The following is a 20545-nucleotide window of genomic DNA, read 5'->3' on the forward strand; positions in this document are numbered from 1 at the left end:
CGGTTCTGAGCTCATGTGAGAATAATTCTACAATACTACTTCTTTAATTTTATTTGTGTGTGTGAAGAGGGGAGGGTTTGGAGGATTTGTTATAATCACTGGCTGACCTAGTATTCACCATAGTAGACAAAGTTACTTTTAAACTTATCTGCTCCTTAAATCCCCACCATGCTTAGTTTAAATATGTTTCATCTTGATACTTGCTAGAAAAATTGCATGTGTCTTTAACAATCATTACTTTGCTTTTCTCATCCATAGTAAATGGAAGATCACATTGAAAACAATGGATATTTTTGACAGCTTGACATAAACTTAATCCTATGAGAGGAGAGATCCTCAACTGAGAAAAATGCCTCCATGAAACAGGGCTGTAGGCAAGTCTGGAGAGCATTTTCTTAACCAATGACTGATGGGAGAGGGCCTAGCCTTTCTATAAATCTCCACCATTTCTCTGTAAGAAGTGAAGCTGAGCAAGCCATGAAAACCAAGCCAGGTAGCAGCACTCCTCCATTCCTCATGCTCCTTCCTCCAGGTTCTTGCCTTTTTGGAGTTCCTGTCACAACATCCTGTGTTGATGAACAAAGATGTGGAAGTGTAAGCCCGATAATTCCTTTCCTCCCCCAGTTGCTTTGGTCATGGTGTTTCATCACGGCAATGGTAGCCCTGACCAAGGGAGCTACATCTCAAATGAGACATGTGTGTCACGGCATGCTGTTGTCAAAACCCATATATACATAACATACATGCACACACACACACACACACACACACTCACACACATCACAGTTTTTCAAATAAAATGAGGAAAAAAGAAGAAAAATAACTCTTGACCTCAGCACCACCTCTCTGCTGGGTTTAAAGTAGAAACTGAATCAATTTTAATTATAAAAGGAATAAAATATATCTAATGAAGACATATTTACAAAGGGAAAATGCCACTGTCATCCTGAAATGAAGCAGACAGTAGACTTTGGAATTAAAATTATGCATCGGTTTTCAAAGACATAAAAAGGAATGAGAGTTCCCTATAGTGTGACAGCTATACACTTGACTCAAAGGTTTGCACTTCAGTGTTCACAGAAATGTCACAGGATCTCATGTGCCCATTCTCTGTGATGATTAACAAATGTAGCTCAGTGAGATTATAGGATGATCCTCAGTGGGAGTAAGGGACCATCATGGGTAAAGGTCACAGGCACTGACTCAATGTCCTCAATAATCCTTTTATTGAGTAAATAAGTCAACTGTGGGCCTTGAACAATATGATTTACATATTATGAAAGTTGCTAGAGGAGTCACCAAGATGGCTTACCTGATAAGTTGTGGGCATTAAACAATATGATTTATCCTTTTAAAAATTGCTGGAGGAGCCATCAAGATAGCTCAGCTGATAAAATAATACCTGTTGAACCTAAAAGTTCAGAGTTTGATTCTGGGGACCACCTGGTGCAAAGAGAGCTGACTGCTGCATGTTGTTCTCTGACTTCCACACTCATTCAATGGTACATGGACCAAAGCACATATAATTTACAAAAAATATACCAAACAATCAGTAAATGCACGTATAAATAAAGATGAAAATATTGAAAAGTTTTTGGAGAAAACAAAATGTATAAAAAATAATCAGGGGAATATCATTAGGAAAGTGGGTTAAATGCTTTCTGTGTCCAGAGACTACCAATATAGTGGTGGTGGCTAGGGATGCAGGTATACACTCTTTTTCTCAAATTTTGCTTAAGATTATTGATTCTTATCATGAAAACCATGCTCCACTAAACTTAATCCAAAAATGATCAACATTTCACATGTAAAAAAGAAAAATAAAGTCCCAAGTATTAATTTTTCAATTAAAGGGTATTAATTAAAATCTAAGTATGTATGGTCATCTTTCTTTCTGTTTACCTAAAGGAAAATTTATTTTAGCTGTGATCAGATAACTCTACTACACCATGCACTTTCTTGAAAATGTAATAGTAAAGATTTGTGAGACCATGCAAATGCAGAATAAGCTGTTTCAAATGAGTTTCTCTGGCATTGTCAATTAGCTCTTGAAGATTAATTAATATATTTACAGAGCATTTACTAGATCCTCATGACAGAGTTAGCAATCATAGAAGATTCAAAGTACATAGAAAGCCTAGGAAAAGTCTGTCAGTCAGAAACATGAGCCATCTGACTTGACTCAGACATGCGAAGAAGGCAATAGGTTTTACCCAAGAAAAGAGATTTTGTAGGCCCTAAAGATTATGGCTAATGGAACAGGATCATTGCCCTGGGAAGACTCTTGTTACTTAGTTGGCTCAAAAAAGATCAGGCAAAGAGGAATAGCCATCATCAGTACAGTGTTTACCTCACAGCAGCATATATAAAAAAGAAAAAAAAATCCCATAAAGTCTAGTCAAATCATTCTAATGCCCATACACATGCAAAATCCTGAAAAGAAAGAATTACAGTAAGAACAAATTACAAAATTACATGTTTCAAAATCACACTATAGGTAAGTATCTAATCTTCTTGACCACAAAGCCCAAAAGTTTAACACTGGCACAATTTTTCAAGCTTGGACATTAACATCTGGATTAAGTTACAATGGATACTGATAAATCAGATGATATCGTTTTGACTTTGCTAACATGACTGCTGCAGACTCTCTGTTGGGGCACACCCACATTTCCTTCTCTAACTCTCTCAATTACATTCTTTTTTTTTTTTTTTTTTTTTTTTTTTTTTTGGTTTTTCGAGACAGGGTTTCTCTGTGGTTTTGGAGCCTGTCCTGGAACTAGCTCTTGTAGACCAGGCTGGTCTCAAACTCACAGAGATCCGCCTGCCTCTGCCTCCCAAGTGCTGGGATTAAAGGTGTGCGCCACCACCGCCAGGCTTCTCACTTACATTCTTGAACAAGGTTCTAGGTTCTTCTCACGGGATGCACCAAGATTCTCTGAAATTTATCATGTTTAAAAGTAAAGCACAGCCATTTCTTCGCTGACCTTTCCTTCTGTCCACCGTGTCTAGCAATGTTCACCTCAGCACCAGAAAGAAAGTCCAAGGAGAACATGAATCTGGTACAGCATTAGCTGAGATGTTTGTGTGTGTGTGTGTGTGTGTGTGTGTGTGTGTGTGGAGAGGGGGGTGGGAGAGGAAGCGGGTGTGGTACTTCAAATTCCCTGCTTTCAAATTGATGCTTGAAACACAAACAGGAATCTTACTGAATGCTAGCCATAATGCCTCTTCTGATTTTTTTTTGTAAAAATATGAATATCATTCCACCACAGTGTGATGTTTGTATATTTAAGTTCTTCCCTCATTCTGAGAGTTCTCCTAACTCTTTTAACCAAAGCTCTTGCCTGTTACCCCTATATAACACATGTACACACCTACATGTACATTCACACACATATATAATACATAGATGCACACACATATATACACGCACATATCTACATTTATACATACACACACTCATATACATATGACACACATATTTATATGTATGCATACAGAAATGTACATACAACATTGCTTCTATTTTTTAATTAAATGAAAACAATAGCTACAAGGATTCTCTGCTTTCCTTCTTCACAGCTCTCTAGATGAGAAATGAGACACATATATTGTGCAAATTAAGACAATTCTGTTAGTAGTCAGGAAGCACCAAGAAAGCCTGTCTGTAATGAGAACAATGTAGGCATCACACAGAGAGAAGCATAGCTAGAGCAAAGAGTTCCGCTTGTGTCTGTTTAGTTCCTAGAATTGCTTCTTCTGTGGCAATGTAGATTTCATGCAAATCTCATGCTGTAGCTATTTTCAGGTGAGCTCTTGTCATTTACAGTCAAACATGATAAACAATGTGTTTATTCCTTGCCCTATGTCAACATATATACTACAGCATCTTAGAAGAGTCAAGGAAAATTAGGAAGAAAATATGGATTGTAAAAACAGCCTCTTAATAATCACTGCGCAGGGAAATGACTCTTAACAAGATCTGGGATTTTCAGATCTTCCATTAGCTTGTTTTTTGGGGAGAAGGTCGGGGGAGGGGGAGACAAGAGTCAACTCTGTAGCCCATACTCTTCTTGACTCTTAAATGATAAAAAAACATATTTCTTAAATGACTCAGGTAAGTATATTTCATCAGTGGTTTTACTTTCTTAAAATTGCACTTTATATAAAAATACTGAATGGAAACCACTGGATACAGTTGGAAGGACACAGGAGTCACATGGGTGTGAGTCTGTCAACTCCTCAGCTGTGGGACTGAGGGCACAGATCTCTGAACTCCAATATCCCCACTGATAACAAAGTTATTGACAGCAAAAATATAAAGCAGGGATAAAAATAAAATAAAATGCCTAGAAAAGTTATAAAATACTGCCTCCCCTTTCTTCTCTTCATCCTGGAACATGGCTGATTCTAGGTGGAACTAAAAATAATTTCTTGAAACCAAATGACACAACTCATGTCTTCCCTATAACAAGAATTCTAGAGGAAAACAGATCATAATTATTATGCCATAAGGACAACTTAATTGATCACTTTAAAAATTATTTATGCCTGAAATATAGTTTTAAGAACATTTTTGCATCTTATCAATGTCTGCGGGTTTCACTGCTTATAATGTGAGATACAACACTCACCTATCACAGCATGACTTATGTAAGCTAGCAAAAACTGTGCATTTAATAGCATTAAAAGGTATATTTCTAAAATAGTTGAAACTATTTTAGAATAAAATAAAATATTATAGAATAAAATAGTTAAAATTAGAATAATTACTAAAAAATAAAAATCTAGGCAAATGGCAACAAGCTGTGTCAGAATGAAAGTCTGGCATGTTTCCTACATGGATTGGTTGAAAATGATATAATTACAGGATGTATGTGGAAATTTCAGAATTACTGAAATATTTTTGCTAAAATCAGTGTTTTACAATCTTGATTAAAACATTAAAGATGCAACTTGACATGACATACTGCATTACTTTTTTGTAGAATAAAAGATATTAAAACACTCCTTGAATTTGTTTTATGTCATAGTGCTAGCTGTGACATCACATTGACTGAGTAGTTAGAGCTTTCAGAAGCTGACTATATCATGAATGTAAAACATCAACCAACAGTTTACTTTGATGCTGCCAGGGTTTTGCCCCCACATCATATAGACTACTTTATGTGAGGGGACAATTTGGGTTTTCAATTAGTCTATGATACAGAGGTCTCCTAAAGACCCTGCCTGTTAGGGTCCCCTTTTCTCTGTCTATGGTTGTTCCTCATCTCTAAGGCTCATACTCACATTTCCAAATGTTGTTCACCTTCCTGTTGCCTGACTGTCAACAAGTAATTAGTGTTAGGGATAATGATTTAAGGCATCACCTTTCTCAGAAGCGTTTGCATTTTAAAGAGGATTCTGGAAGACAGATCTCCAAGACAAAATTGAATTTAATGCTTACTTCCCTCTAAGCACTGGTCTAATTTCCTTGCATAAACTGCCTCTTAATACCACCATCCACCAGGTAGCTTTTATTATTCCCTTTACAGGTACGATAGAGCTAATTTAGCAATTAAAGCCGGTAATAAGTGTCAAAGCCAGGATGAGAGTCCCTGACTGGAAGCCTACTCACCCAGGTGCAGAAACAGAGGCTGCATAGTGGCCTGTCAGTCTGCACAGCTGTCTCTGGGATTCTATGACTTTGTTCACTATTACACCAGACTGCTTGACCTGTTAAACCTAGCTTCTAACCTGAGTGAATGACAAAATACTCTGAATCTAAAGACAACAAACTCTGTTGTTTTGTTCTTTAACAGTAAAGGTTAAGTTTAAGCACTATAGCTCTAACACTAGAGTTAAAGGCTCTCATAGATTCACTTTGACCTTTCAAAACAGGAGTCTCAGTCCCTGGAGGATCTGCCTGGTGAAGAGAGTACCAGCCAGTGGAGGGAGGACTCACTAGTAGAGGGAGGATTCACCAGTGGAGGGAGTATTAGATGTTGCAGATAGTATTGGCTAGTGGAGGGAGGACTCACTAGTGGAGGGAATACTGGCTAGTGGAGGAAATACGAGCTGTTGCAGGGAGTACTGGCTAGTTGATGGAGGACTGACTAGTGGAGGGAGGACTCACTAGTGGAGGGAATACTGGCTAGTAAAGGAAGTACTAGCTGTTGCAGGAAGTACTGGCTAGTTGATGGAGGACTGACTAGTGGAGAAAGGACTGGCTAATGGAGGAATATAGATGGAGGCTATAAAGTAGTCCCACACTAGCTCAGAATTGAGTATAATAAAATGTTCTTTATTTAGGGGTAGACTCACAGATCACAGTTCTCTGAATGAGAAGGGAACAGGAACAAATTCCAGCAGCCAAGCAAGCTTTTTGTCTACTCTACATTTATAGTACAAGAGACCATCCCCAAGAGGGCTGGTATCTTAAAGGCTATTGGTTGAAGGAGTTTCCACAGCACCTCCCCGTTTTGTCTAAATAAGAGAGTTCTAAGCCTAATACAAAGCTATATACAATAAGAATAAATATCAAGTGTAAAAATTAGAATTACAACCAGCATAAGTAATATCAAGCAAGAAACATATGCTGAATGTTTCAATAATTATCTTATCATAAGGAGTCTAAGTCTTATATTAGAAATGCCTTGGCTAAGACATGAGAGGAAACTATGATTATCTAGTCTTCAACCCCATCGAAGACCTACAATTGGCTGACTACATCCACATAAAACCCGAGAGAGCTTAAAAAAAATCTAGACCCCAAATACAGAGCTTAGCGCAGCTTCTTGGTAGTTGCATTTTCCCCCCTGAATGGGCTCTGTTTGCTAGTGTCTACAGCTCCTTTAAGAGAGGTCTTCCTGACTCAGCACTGTCAGAGGCTTCTTTAGGGAGGGCTTACTGGTTCATACTAGTTGCAGAAATAGCTCTGGCTCTTTCAAGAGGCTGAGCACTTAAATGGGGTCTGTGAGCAGTATGTTACAAATTGCTTAAGGGTGACAAAGACCCGCTGCGACCCTGGAGCTGGGGCAATGTGCTTGGTTCTCAGAGGTTATGAACACACCTCTTCCATCCATGTTGGACTGGGAGGAGCCAACAGGCATTGCCGGAGTTGGTCCTAGCCACTCCCCCTTAGCTTTTTGACTTTTTTCAAATGTGAGCTAGCTCCTTGTCAAAAATAATTGCAGGTATGCAATAAAGATAGATTCAGATAAAAAAGACCTCTAAATAGGTCATGATGATAGGAGAGAAAAGAAAAAGAATATAGTTATAAAAGGAAGTAAATGGTTTTTATTCTCTCTCTCTCTCTCTCTCTCTCTCTCTCTCTCTCTCTCTCTCTCTTTCTCTCTCTGCCTGAAAGGGCTCCTACTTAGCTCCTACTTAACATCTGGTCTGCTGGACTGAGATTTGCAACTTTAATGCTCTTCTTATTTCTTTCCCCAGAAGTTGGCAGCACCTCTGCAAAGACTAAGCAGAGGCTGCACCTGTACACCCTTCACTTAGCTCCTCACCTTTCGTGTTGCAGACCCCACTGAGTTCCGGGCATTTAGAAGGTGCATCAACTTGTGGAGCTTCTACACTGAGCAGGCTTGATAAATACATACCACTCATCAAAGTACTAGAGGAGCTACCCCACCTGAACAGTTAATTTTATAATCAGTTGAAGAGAAATTGCAATCTTAGATACTACTAGCAATATGCTTATACTATGCTACATAAATTTTTCAATTCTGCCTACATTCAAAAGCTACTGAATGAGTTGGTATCTTAGAAACATTCTAATCAATACTATTTTGTCCTTATAGTGTTTAAAAATAAAAAAAAAATATTTGTAGCCTACTTCTTTTGCGGATCATACCCTAAAAATTCTGCCTGAGGAATCTTACTCAATCCCTCAGCTACCTCCTTATCTGTGTACTAATCATGCCCTAAAATTCGAGATTGTTGCTGTCATATGGCAGTGTGGAGCACCTACTTGTAATAAAGACTGACTGTCTTCACAGTCTAACTAACCTTTTCATTAGTCAGCATCTTCAGTTTGGACTAATAAAGACACTGGCCAGAGACTTAGGTTTTCTTTTACTTTCAAAATTACTTTGACTAATGAATGAACAGAAAATTGCTGAGAGTAAACATGTTTGAAGCAGCTGAGGAGCTTTGAGTGGGTGATGGCTGCTGAGGGAGGGAGATGTAGCTTTCTTCAGAGGTGTGGCCAATCTCTGCTGTATGGTCCCATGCTGATGTGTGTATGGGCAGCACTAATAAGATTCAGAGGGAAGAGGAGGAGTAGAAGGAGGAAGGAAGAAGAAGAGGAAGAGGAGGGGAAGGGAAGGGAGAAGAAAAAATGAAGTTAGGAAGAGGATATTGTATAGGATCAAGGAAGGGTTGGAGATAAGGTAGGAAGGATGTATTTTTATCTAACTCTATTGCATTAATGTATTAAATTAAAGTAAATATAAAGAAAATATATTCAAAATATTAAAAGCAAATAGTATTTTATGCATATATTATCAACAAATGAAATATTAATATTTAAAGTAGTGAACTGTGATCCTTCATGTAATGTTTCTGCAGCTTGTCTCATCATCAGTACCACAAGGATGCTAACTCCTAAACCACAGCCATTTCTGAGGACAGTGTGATTGCTGTACTGTAGAGTGGCATATTTGAATATACATTCATTATAGACTTAAGCTTTTTATTCTTGGTCCTAAGATATAATGATGAGCCCTGAGGATGCTCAGCAAGCCCTCCACCAACTGAGCTATTTCCTGAGGCTGTGCAGCTTCCTGTTTTTTGTTCCTGGAAATTTTAGGTCTCAGGGTAAGCTTTTGAATATTTCCTTACATAATTAAACCATGATATACTTGAGAAGCAATAGCAATCAGTGCTTTCTTTAGCAGGGACAAAGTGGTGGCAAATACCTCCAATCCAAGCTCTTCCTCAGCTTCAGCGAGAAGATCCTGTCAGTTGAAGGCTAGCCAATTTGTAGCTGGCCAGGAAAATGGTACATGCGCGCACGCGTGCGTGCACACACACACACACACACCACAACCCCCTCCTCCACACACAGACACACACATCCCGCATGTACCCACACGTATCAGTTTGGGATATAGAACAAAATCTTCTTTCTAAAACCCGGAAACAACAGTTAATCAACGTAACTAATTTTAAAGGTACTATTTAGGAGGAATTCTTTTCTATGTATTTTCCCTTCTCTGTATAATAACTTGAATTCCAAAATGTTTAAACAAACAGAAGTTTAGTTTTGTTAAATAAAAATCAGTTTGGGAAAGTGAGTTTAACAGTAGATAATTGCTTCCTTCTAGAGGAGTGACCAGCTGAGCATGTAAGCAAGATGTTTTCCTCACATGTTACTAGACAGGATTGCATGATCATCTCTCGGGCATAAAAGGAGAATTTAGTAAAGAGTTTATCATAGTTTTCATTGAGATTCAAAGAAAAATGTGCTTTTCATATACTTTTGAGGGGATGAGAAAGAGACCTTTGAGATATTTTGACCCTGGATCCTCTCTGATGGCTGATCTGTTTCCTCACTTCCTAGAGCTCCCAGGAAGTTATGGTCACTGCTCTTACTCTGAGACATCAGTGCTGGAATGAGGTAGGAAATGATTCCAGTATACTGGACACTGTGCTGCATACTGGGGATATAAATCAGAACAGGGTGAGTTTCATAGCAAGAAAGAAATCCCAACCTCCTATGAAATGTACAAATCATGATGTATTTAATTCTGATACTTTATCTCACAAAACAAAATTTGCCTAAATGTAACAGAAGAAAATAGGATTTAAAACAAAGAAGGAAAATAAGAGAAGAAACCTGAATGAAAGCTAGCTAAGTGCATGCCCTGCAAGTGCCTGTAACACCCTTTGGGTGGGACTGGAATTTGGGTTTGAGATGTCGATCACACATCAAGTTATGGTTATTTCTGAATTTCACAGCTCTAAATTCATGTCTTCAAAGCCAAGGCAGCTGATGAAGTCGGAGCTTGTGAGTGGTGCCACAGAGCGCCAACCTGGGTGCCCATTTTCCCTGATCTGACTCTGCAGCAATTATTTAGAATATATACTTTCCCGAGGCATTTTCCAAGTGCTCTGCCCAGAGAAAGGAGCATGGCCTCAGAACAGAATTTCTATTTCTCAACAAGAGTGACCTCTAACATTTCAGGTTTCAGTACTTGCTTTGGTGAGAATATAAAATGTTGTAATGTGGTTTTATAGCAATGCTACAGATTTGAGTTCACTTTTCTGTTTCTCAGTTGTCTTAATTTACAAAACAAAGAATCAAAAAGGGAAGTGACCAGAAAGGCTTGCTTAATATACGACTGATCTTCTTTGCATTATTCTTACTTGTGCTCTTATGCCCAGGTCCCTGATAGTCATTTCTGCCCACAGCTTTCATCCATGAACACATACATAGATCCATTTATTAATATTTTCAGCCCCAATTCTGTGCCAATTTGTGTCTCAGATGTGTGGGTGGCAACAGGGAGCAAAACCTACAAGATTTCTGTCTTGGTGGGATTTACATTATAACCAAGGATAATGGAAAATGGCATTGCCAAGTAAATACAGTTATACACTGAGTTACATGATGACCATTGTGAAGAAAACAAAACAAAGGTAAAAATGAAAACAGTGGAGTGAGAACTCAAATGTTGCTGGTTAGGAATGGCTGTGCTAAAAAGGTGTGGCTGTGAAGGATGGATGCGGTCCTATGCCTGCAGTAGAGAGAGACGGACCTGGGGGACAGCTAGGGTAGCAGTGTGCCCGGGTATGTGAAGCTCATTGGTCAAATCAGGAAAAAGGTGAAGGAACCTTATGCGGCCAAATGGTGGCTTAAACCCACCCTCTGTCCCTTAGTCCATTCTAGTATTTTCTCACATTGAAGATAAAGAGACACAGCAAGGAAGTCACCTACAAGTCAGTGATAAGGCCCTCAACAGATCCTGCCCATGCCCACCCTCTCATTAGGGTTCTACCGGACAGCAGTATAAAAGCATCCCTGCTGTTTCAGCCATCCATCGGTAGCCTTTTGGTCTGGCAGCTTGAACAGACTCACATCCAGTCTCGTTTAACGTCAAAGCCAGACTCCTTACAGCGGCTTTGAGAATTCACCATCTGGCTGCACATTAATTGATGTCAGACTCTCTTAAGTTGTTTTCCAGCAAGGGCATACTGAGATACAAAGAGATCCACATTTCTAACTGCTGGACTTGAACAAAATGAGTAGGTTAGCAGCAAGTTGGCAAAGCAGTGTATAATGATTTGTACCCCAGACTACTCTTCTCTTCCCCGCAACATCAAAAGGTAATTACTTTTTTGCCTCACTTTGATAAGCAAGAAATAAGGTAACTATAGCTTTGTTCAAAACTTAGCAGCTTTGTTCTACTGTGGCAAAGAGCACCATAAGACATCACCCACGGGGTTCCATCGTGAAACAAGGGACTCTGTAGTCATTCAGTTCTGACATGTCAGTTGCCTTTGCACTTCTCATGGCTCTTGCTCCCTGGACCATATATTGCTCACCAATGGTGGCAAAATCACAGTGACAGCAGTTGACAGAATGGGAAGAAAACAATAGTATCACAGAAGAACAGTGCTATGTCAGGTGTATGATCAGTAACTACTCATGCACGTTGATACATGTCATGACCGCCATGCACATGTCAGCCACTGTGGTCCCCTATCACACAGTCTACGAGAATGAAGAAACAGCACAGGAGACTAGTGGTAACATGGAAGACTGGTACTGTACCTGGAGAATGAGGCGGCGGAGAACACATCAGAACAACCCCCTGGCCTTCTCTCACAGAGACTGCACTTCTTGTCCGGCCACTAAAATTTCCCAGATCTGTCAACACAACACAGCATTTAGATGTCATGTACAAAAGAAACAAAAATTTTAAAGTACTGTGGATGTTTCCACTTATTTTTCTATTATCATCATGACAATGACTCTTTTGTTTATTTTTTAGTACGGGGAGGGTCTAATAAATAAATCTATAATCACCCAGTGTTAAATACAGTAGTTTAAATAAGTCTAGTATTCACAACAATACCACATTCTTTATGTCTGTTTATTGTGCATTCTACGATGTCAAGGCAGAAGGAAACTAAACAATACATTATTTGCACATAACGGTCATTTCTCAATACTATTGGCTACATACTGACCCTTCAGTGAGGAAAGCCTGTCCTTCACAGTTGTTGGGGTGGCGCATGTCCAGCCCACTACTTCATTAGCTGCCATGCTACGGTGCTGTGTAAAGCTAAGCATGACTCTGCAAAATGAGAGAGACTTTGTGCTCTAGTGGGATGTAATGAGGTTATGAAATGTTCTTTTCTGTGAGAGTGGATGTGAATGTCATGTTCTTTCATTTTATGGAGGGATAAAAGGGGACCTCTGAATTAATTATACTCATCTATTTTGGTTAGTCCAGGCATATTAAAGCTACTGAAACTTATGTGTCTATGAGACAGTAGTGCTGGGACTTTTGCCATTCACTAAATTACATTACATTTGCACAGATGGAAAACAGTCCTAAAAGAAAGTGCTCCTGAAGTGGACAATTTGTATGTAATTGCTGTTTATTGATCTATTCATCACATCACCCACAGACATCATCTCCCTGTCTATAAATTAGTCTGACCAGCGTCATGATTTTGAGAATAGTTTCTTGCAAATAATGGTTTATTTTCATGGATAAATATTGTCTCAGGATTGAGGTCTACAGCATCAATTTTCCTTGATAAGACATGCTTTCGAAAAAATATTCTGTCATTCTTTCTATTGTACATAAATTAATTTTTAAAGGTTTTTCTCTATAAATACTATGTTTTATGGAAATAGAAATTAGAGCCCCAAGTTAACTGTGTACTTCCTAACAACTGATTAAATCAATCAAGATAATCTACTGGATGGATATGAAGGAGGGAGCAACTTGTTCTGTACATGTCTCTATCCTCTCTTATAGTCCTGAGTTTAACTCCAGAGCTTTGTTTGTGCCAAGGCAGTATATAACAGTGAGACAGCCTTGTCATTCCATCACTTTAAATTTTAAGGCAGGGTCTCATTCATTTGCTCATGCTGTCCTTGAACTCACCATGTAGCCCAGGTCTATCACGTCTTCCATATCCCCACCTCAGCCTCCCCAGTTGCTGGGATTACATGAAGGCTTGGATATTTTAATGAAAAATGATTTCCTTAATTTTTAAATTCATAACCAGATATTTTTCAAACAGAGTGATGGAGGACTCAGACTTAGTGAAGATATAATGGTGGGTAGAAAATAGAATGAAGGAAAAATTGAGACATTTACACTGACTGCATTGCCACATGGTGAATAAGGAGGCGCTTTTACAAAGTAGCAAGAAAGAGGAGAAAGAACAATCTAGATAAGTTATTTTATGAGGTAGGGTGTCATTATTCAAAAACAAGAAAAACTGTATATTTACATAAGAAAGGAAACTCTTCCATTTGGCCATAAACATGTCTCTTTCAAGACTGCTTCTGTGGATATCTGCCAGGAAGTATGTGTGTCTCTTGGTGAGTATCGTTAACACAGGCTGATACACATGTTGCACTTTTATGTGTTTGTGTGAGGCACACATGCATATGGCTCATATCTTGAAATGCATGGACATTGACCCTTGCAATAGAGTATGTATCTTTTTCTATCTGGAAAGTGACAAAAGTTTAAAGTTGCCTTTCTGGGCTTGCTGCCCAAAAGGACAAGCCGAATTCACATAATGAGGCAGCAGGTGTCCCAGGGCTCCAGCATCTCCTCAGGGACTGTTCCTTCTCACCAAACTCACAAATTTATAAAAGACATGACCTGCTTGGATATCAACTTATTTAGTCTGACTATTAAGTGATTATTACAAAACATACATGCTTCCCACAGTTATGCTAAGTCTTTGATATGCATTATGTAGCATTTTCAGTTGACTTATTGAGTTAAAAAGAATATTTTAATGTTGGTTCCCTTGAAGCCTTTGCACTCCCACTTGACCTGTTTTGCACTCTTGTGGTTGGTTGTTCTGAAACCAGGAACAATCTGTTGTTCTCAGCAATGTTTTTAAGGATGTTTACCCCTAAGCCATGTGAGTTATGATGAGCTTCCTGCTTTTTCTGGCCCAGCCTCCCCTGTTGAGGGCTATATATACTGTGTGAGAAAGTAGAATAAAGGCTTGCCTGTAGAACCTGAAGTTGTGCTATGTGTTAATCCTGACGTCCCTCGCTCAGAAGAACTACAGTTGCCATGCTGGCGTGCCATTTTAATAGACAACAATTCTAAATTTGAGCCTCTGTATGGGAGATTAAAGTGCAGAGATTGCCTAGAAATCAAACATAAAGAAAAGAAAGCCACAGAATACTTAGCCTGAACTATAGCTTGAGCTTGCAGTGATCCAAATGACCACCCTGTGCTCTGTGTCGTCACTGGGCATCAGTGTGAACACAACACAAGGCATCTCACAGTTGCCCATGGTTCGCTATTTCCTCAGAACCACAGCACTCACGTTACAAAGCCAAATTGAGATTTTTCAGTTATAACCACTCTTTGATGTTCAGAGATGTTCTAATTTTCATTTTGCCTTGGTTTGGAAGAGGCTAAGTATAGAAGCATGGGGCTTCTACAGGCTAGGTAAGCACTCCATTACTGATCAGTATTCCCAAGCCCAGACATGATTCATTTTTGGCTTGTAGTTCTGGATTGTGGTCAAGCAGCCACATCTGGTGCTCCTATTTCTTGCCTTGGTCAGTCTGCTGCTAAAGGCTGGTGCTGTTGAGTAGGAGGGTGTAGGGGCAATTTCACACCAAACTCCTTATGATGTAGGTTTTTTAGTCAACTCCTGTATGAATCCAGTCTCTCCCACTGAGAGAGAAAGTAGACAGCCATGTTTCAGTAATGAATTCATTTGAAAGTTAAATGCAGAGAAATAACAAAAAAGTTGTGTTTCAGTTTTTGTTTTTGTTTAGTTATTTTGTTTTGCTTTTCCCACATGAGACTCTGTTTGATTTAATGATGTATGACTTACATGGGTGGTATAAAGTAGGTTAAAGCTCACCTAGCCTAGCTTGAAGCCGATAGTGCATTTTGGAGGTTCTCAGGAAATTTGGAAATCTTTTAGTAGCCAATTATTCAGCATGGATGTTTATCATTTGAATAATCTTACTTTTTTTTTTATTAAAGAGAGAAGTGAGCAGTGACTGTTTTCATGAGTGTAGGCTTCATTGTTCTGCAATTGACATGAACATGAAGCCTGAGTACACAGATTCCACTGGCACGGTTCTGAAACCACAGTTTGAATTTTAAACTGTAAAGAACTCTTCCTGAAACTACTATAAGTCACATGACTCTCAGACAAGTAAGAGACTGGGTCTGTGATCCAGAACCCACAAGCTACAAAATTTGCCTCTGATCTGAGCTTCCTCACTAAGAAACACAAAATTCAACAAAGAGCTGGAATTACAACTGCAGATTATAGGATCATGAAACCTTTGCATGCAAAGATTGGCCTACAATAAGTGATATGACTGACAGCCCCAGATGACAGACTGTTGATTCTGCACAAATGATGTCCTGTACTTTGGCCAGATAGAAGGCAAGTGTCTTCCTTGCTTGTCTCTATGCACACTGCATTCCAAACAGAGCTGGGTACCAGTGATTCAGGAATGGATACAGACTGTGATCTAATTGTGTTGACTTGGGAAAGTCTGCCATAGTTCAGAGATTTCTGGGCCATCATATGGGTGCATGAGCCTGAAATATCATAGATTGGCATAACCATATTCATGAGTAATTAATACATGCCTATTAACTGTAAGGTATAAACACATGGATGCCAGTGCTCATCTCTTCCTTCCTTGCTCGCTTCCTCCCTCCTCCTCATCTTCTTCTTTTCTTCCATCCCTTTTTTATTTCCCATCTGCCTTCCTAAATAACTTTTGTTAGTTACTATTTTCCTTTTTGAGTTAAAAGTATAAACCTTTCTTTTCTGGATCTATTATTATATTACTAGCTTTGAAATTATAAGTTTAATTGACCCTCTGACATTGATCTTTCTATAGCTGAGACTACTGGTTCATGGTGACAGACCTGATCATATGTTTGAGTAAACTGATGAGTAGACGAAACAAGGGTAATACTATATGCACCGAGGACTCATAAATATTTTAAGACCAAAACTGACTGGTAACTGAGGAAAAGCATATATTTATTTGATATTACAAGTTAAGAAAGAGTTCCTGCTACAAGTCTTCAAAGACAACATATTTTTTTTGGGGGGGGGTGAAATATCAGGTATGTTTGCAATTCATTAGGAAGCTTCTCATCCCTTAGGAATTCACACATGTGTCCCTGGAACACCACTCCCTGGAAAGAATTATTTCAAAGACCTGGGGAGAGTGAGAACACAGTGAGCTGAGAAGAGATGGGTGTGGGGGATATGGCCTATGAATTTATAATTTATGCACACTAAACACAGTAAATTGCAGCAACTATCTGAGCCCTTTAAAGAACAGGAGACATGTTACAGATTTGGGAATGTAGTGTTCTGGCTGGTCCGTTCCCTGAGTGTGGATTTTCATCTCTTAAATACCTGAAGGACAAGTTCCACATACAGGTTGAGGGTTGACTTGTCCTTTTCTATGCACTTACCCTGTAGGTAGTGCCAGTGACTGCAACCTGCAGATGTTCAGAGACTCTTTAGTTACACATTCACAGTGCTGTGGACACACATTTGATTGGGTACAAATCCTAAGGGTTTTCTTAAAATTGAGAATTGGACTTCCCATATAACATAAAACCATTAAAAGTGGTAAAGTCCACAAAATTGCCAGCAACTTGTTTGTTTTCTGCAATGAATAGATATTTGGCTGCAAGAGGTCGGTCTCTGAGTTCTAGCTTCTGTGATTGCGATAAAGACATGTTTTACAGCACTGCCTTTCACGGAGCCTGCCCTCACTTGAGCCATTGTTTATGTTCTATCCTCAGGATTATTTATGCCACTGGAGGAGTTTTTTTGTTTGTACTATGACACATATGACAAAATATCCCTTAAAAACTGGTCAGCTATAATTCAGAAATCTTTTTAATATTAAAAAATAAAAAAACCCAACAATTTGGAAATGCTACATATTTAATTAAGCTAATTGTAGCAACTGTCATCTTTTCTACAAGAATTTCAGCAAGCTGGAAAATGTGTGTGTGTGTGTATGTGTGTGTGAAAGAGGGGTGGGAAGAGAAATGCTATGTCTGTGGATGGTTGTGTATGCATATGTATACTTGTGTTCAAACACAGAGTGTTTTGTATGCTAGTCAGGCAGTTCCAAATACCACTAAATTAATATGAAAAACAAACAAAAACAGCTTGTGCTCATACACTTGTTAAGTGATAAGTGGGTCAATCAAAATTTATGTGACTGATTCTCAGTTTCAAAAGCTTCTATTAGGTAAGGAGCCATTTAGTATTTTGAAGTTGTACAAAAAAGTTTATGGAATTTATACATAATCTTCAATAATGATAGTTCATTAGACTGTAGTTTCTAAAAGGTAAGTGGCTAATAAGACTGGGAATAAGGAAGAAAGTATTTATTTTATTTCTTTGCAGAAAGATTTACAGTAGCACTTTCTAGTTATATAGCAACTCTCTGCATGTGATCTCTACCACCTCAGTCTAGTAGCCAGGATTCTTGTTTGAATGTTTCACTACATTTCATTTATTTTTCTCGGGAGCATGTGCATGCAGGAAGCACAAACCTGCCATTTCATGTTGGTAGAGGTTAGAGGGCAGCTTGTGGGAGCTGGCTTTCTCCTACAACTCTGTGGGTCCAGGGAATCCAATTTAGGCCACTGGGTATGGTGGCAGGTGCCTGTACCCATGGAGCCATTTCACTAGCTCCAAACCTAAGATTCTCAATATCTACTCTTAAAATAAAACTGATTCACTGAATGGTAGCTAGATAGAAAGCCACAAAGATATCAAGCTTAATAGTGCTTTATTGTCAGTTGTGAACTTACAGCTAATGGTCAATGGGAGACACAGGGTGGGTCCGAGGGCTCCATTTGTTAAAGAGGACACAGAAATCTTCCCAGGTTAAGTGACAATTCAGAGGCAGGAGGATAGGGCAATTCAAGATCATTACATCAGTATTTTAAATACCAAGATTTTGTTTTCCTATTTTAATCTAAAGCTGCATTGTCGACTGCTAGCTTAGAATGTTTCCTATTGATGCAATTATTTCTTTGTTATTTGTATTATACTATATGAAATAGAGCTGCAATTCTCTTAAATATTTGCTCTATGTTAGCTGCGGATAGAGCACAATAGCACATTTCCAATAATGTAATTCAATAAAACTTATTTCTGCAGAGTATCAGTTTAGTTAATTATAGGCATCTCAAGAATACACTTTATTATGCAAAGATAAGGACTGAATTTACATACAGCTGGGATGAGAGAAGGTAAATCTAAAAGTGGTGGTTATAAGTCCTTATGATACTTCTCGAGCTCTTGAGAGATTGAATTTTCCATGATGATACACAGTAGGTCAGTTGAGCAAGCGCTTGCCATGTCTATCTGTTTCTACCATGTGTATTATAATCAGACACAAATCTTCCAGTCAATGGTCTACCAATTGTACATTGTATATAAAGGAAGCCATCTCATTTTTGCTTTGAAAGAGGCATTTTAAAACTCATTTATAAGTGGAACTATTTTATGACTATTTTGTGAAAAGGTAAGTTGTCCAGAGAGCATGATAAACATAGTTTCGATGTAAGAATTTTTCTCTGGTGTTTATAGAGAACAAAATGTTATTTTAGCCATGATTGCACACATAAGAATATTCTCAAATATGACATGATGTATGTAAGTGTATTAATATACTGTGGGGATGGTTTATAAACCCTGGAAGAGGCACTAAACTTTATTTGACAAATACTTATGTAAGTACATAAAAAATATAATTGTGGAACTTTTAACTCAATTTCTTTCCAAATCTTGAAGAGCATTAATTCAACAAAGCCTTAGGGAATTGAAGTTGAGAATTTGTATGGGATTTCCCCCTGTATGCTATCAATATGTTTTATTAACATTGGTTATTAAAGAAGTTGTTTTGTCCAGTGGTTTAGCAGAGTAAATTTAGGGAGGAAATCTGAACAGAGATATAGAGAGAAAGTAGTCGGAGTCATGAAGCTGCCAAAGAAGAACGATGCCAGCTGCCAGCAAGAACAGTACTGGTAGGCCACAGTTTCATGGTAATTCACAAATTAATAAAAATGGGTGAATTTAAGTTGTAAGAGTTAGCTAGAAATATGCATAAGATATTGGCCAAACAGTGTTGTATTTAATACAGTTTCTGTGTGATTATTCGTGTCTGGGTGGCTGGGAAACGAGCAGGACGTCTCTGCTTACAGAGGATGATGGTTCATGCCAGTAATCCTAGTACTAGGAAGGCTGGGGAAAAGAGAGAGACAGTGAATGCGGGGCCAGTTCTTGCTACATAATGAGAACCAGTGTCAAAACAATGGGGTGGGGGAGGGAAGGAGGGAGGAAAGAGAGGGAGATGGAAGGGGAAAGAATAAAGAACATAGTATATAAGAAGCTTTGCATATTAAAGACCCATAGAGTTGGGGGAGTAGTGTCAAGTAAAGCTCACAAGTTGTTTATCATGTGGGTTTCTGCAAGCCACAAATCTTTTCACTGAGTCTCAGACAGTTTTCCATCTTTTGTTAAATGTTCTCTACCCTTTCTTCAGTCTCTCTCTTGTGGGGAGTGGGTGAAGTATGCTGTGGGCTTAACCACAATCATGTCAAAGACCCCAATGCCTTAGACAAATAGGGATGGCAAAGCTTTCCCAGCCCAGGCTCAGGGAACGGTAAAGCCCTTCTCTGGTTCAATTACAGCTGTCATGAATGATTGACCTTTAGCTAAAATGGTATATGCAGAAACTATAAAGAACAGCTGCTGGGGACCTCTTAGCTAGATTAGCAAACCTGTCTCCTCCCTAAGCTGTATAAAGTAGACCCACTGCTTGGATAAGGTGTATAAATATACTGTTTCATAGCTGCTACTGCTGCTGCTACTCCATCGGAGCAAATAGCCAACTCAGTCCTAGCATTTCTGTTCCCGGGTCTGTGTGTCTGCCCTTTCTCCATTCGTTTTTTATCACTAAGCCAAGTTTCCAAGACTCAGTTGCAGGGGACACAACACTCTCCATTCATTTCATCCGCCAGCCTTGGTCAGCTAGATTACTTTTTATACTTTGACGTGCCAAGTGCACCAGGTCTTTGTGTCTGCCCTTTCTCCATTCCCTCTTCATCACCAAGTCAAGTTTCCAAGACTCAGTTGCAGGGGACACAACACTCTCCATTCATTTCATTCTCCAGCCTTAGTCAGCTAGATCACCTTTTATACTTTGACCTGCCAAGTGCACATTGATGAGGAAAATAAAACTAAATCAAACAGACACAGTTCATGATGTCCACAGACCATCACAGCCACCACTGACCCCTGGGTCTAGGAC

The 20545-nt window shown here is 38.9% G+C and overlaps 1 protein-coding gene across 1 annotated transcript in view; it reads right to left on the reverse strand.

The window, feature by feature from the left end:
• The window catches only part of Cntn5 (contactin 5), a 1215881-nt gene that overhangs the window by 385605 nt on the left and 809731 nt on the right, over nucleotides 1-20545 (reverse strand). Inside the window, exon 7 of the mRNA XM_057767831.1 lies at nucleotides 11771-11866. Within this exon, the coding sequence (XP_057623814.1) occupies nucleotides 11771-11866 (96 nt within the window). The remainder of the gene's footprint in view (nucleotides 1-11770; nucleotides 11867-20545) is intronic.

Source organism: Chionomys nivalis, chromosome 4 (assembly GCF_950005125.1).
Source record: "Chionomys nivalis chromosome 4, mChiNiv1.1, whole genome shotgun sequence".
Classification (NCBI taxonomy): Eukaryota; Metazoa; Chordata; class Mammalia; order Rodentia; family Cricetidae; genus Chionomys; species Chionomys nivalis.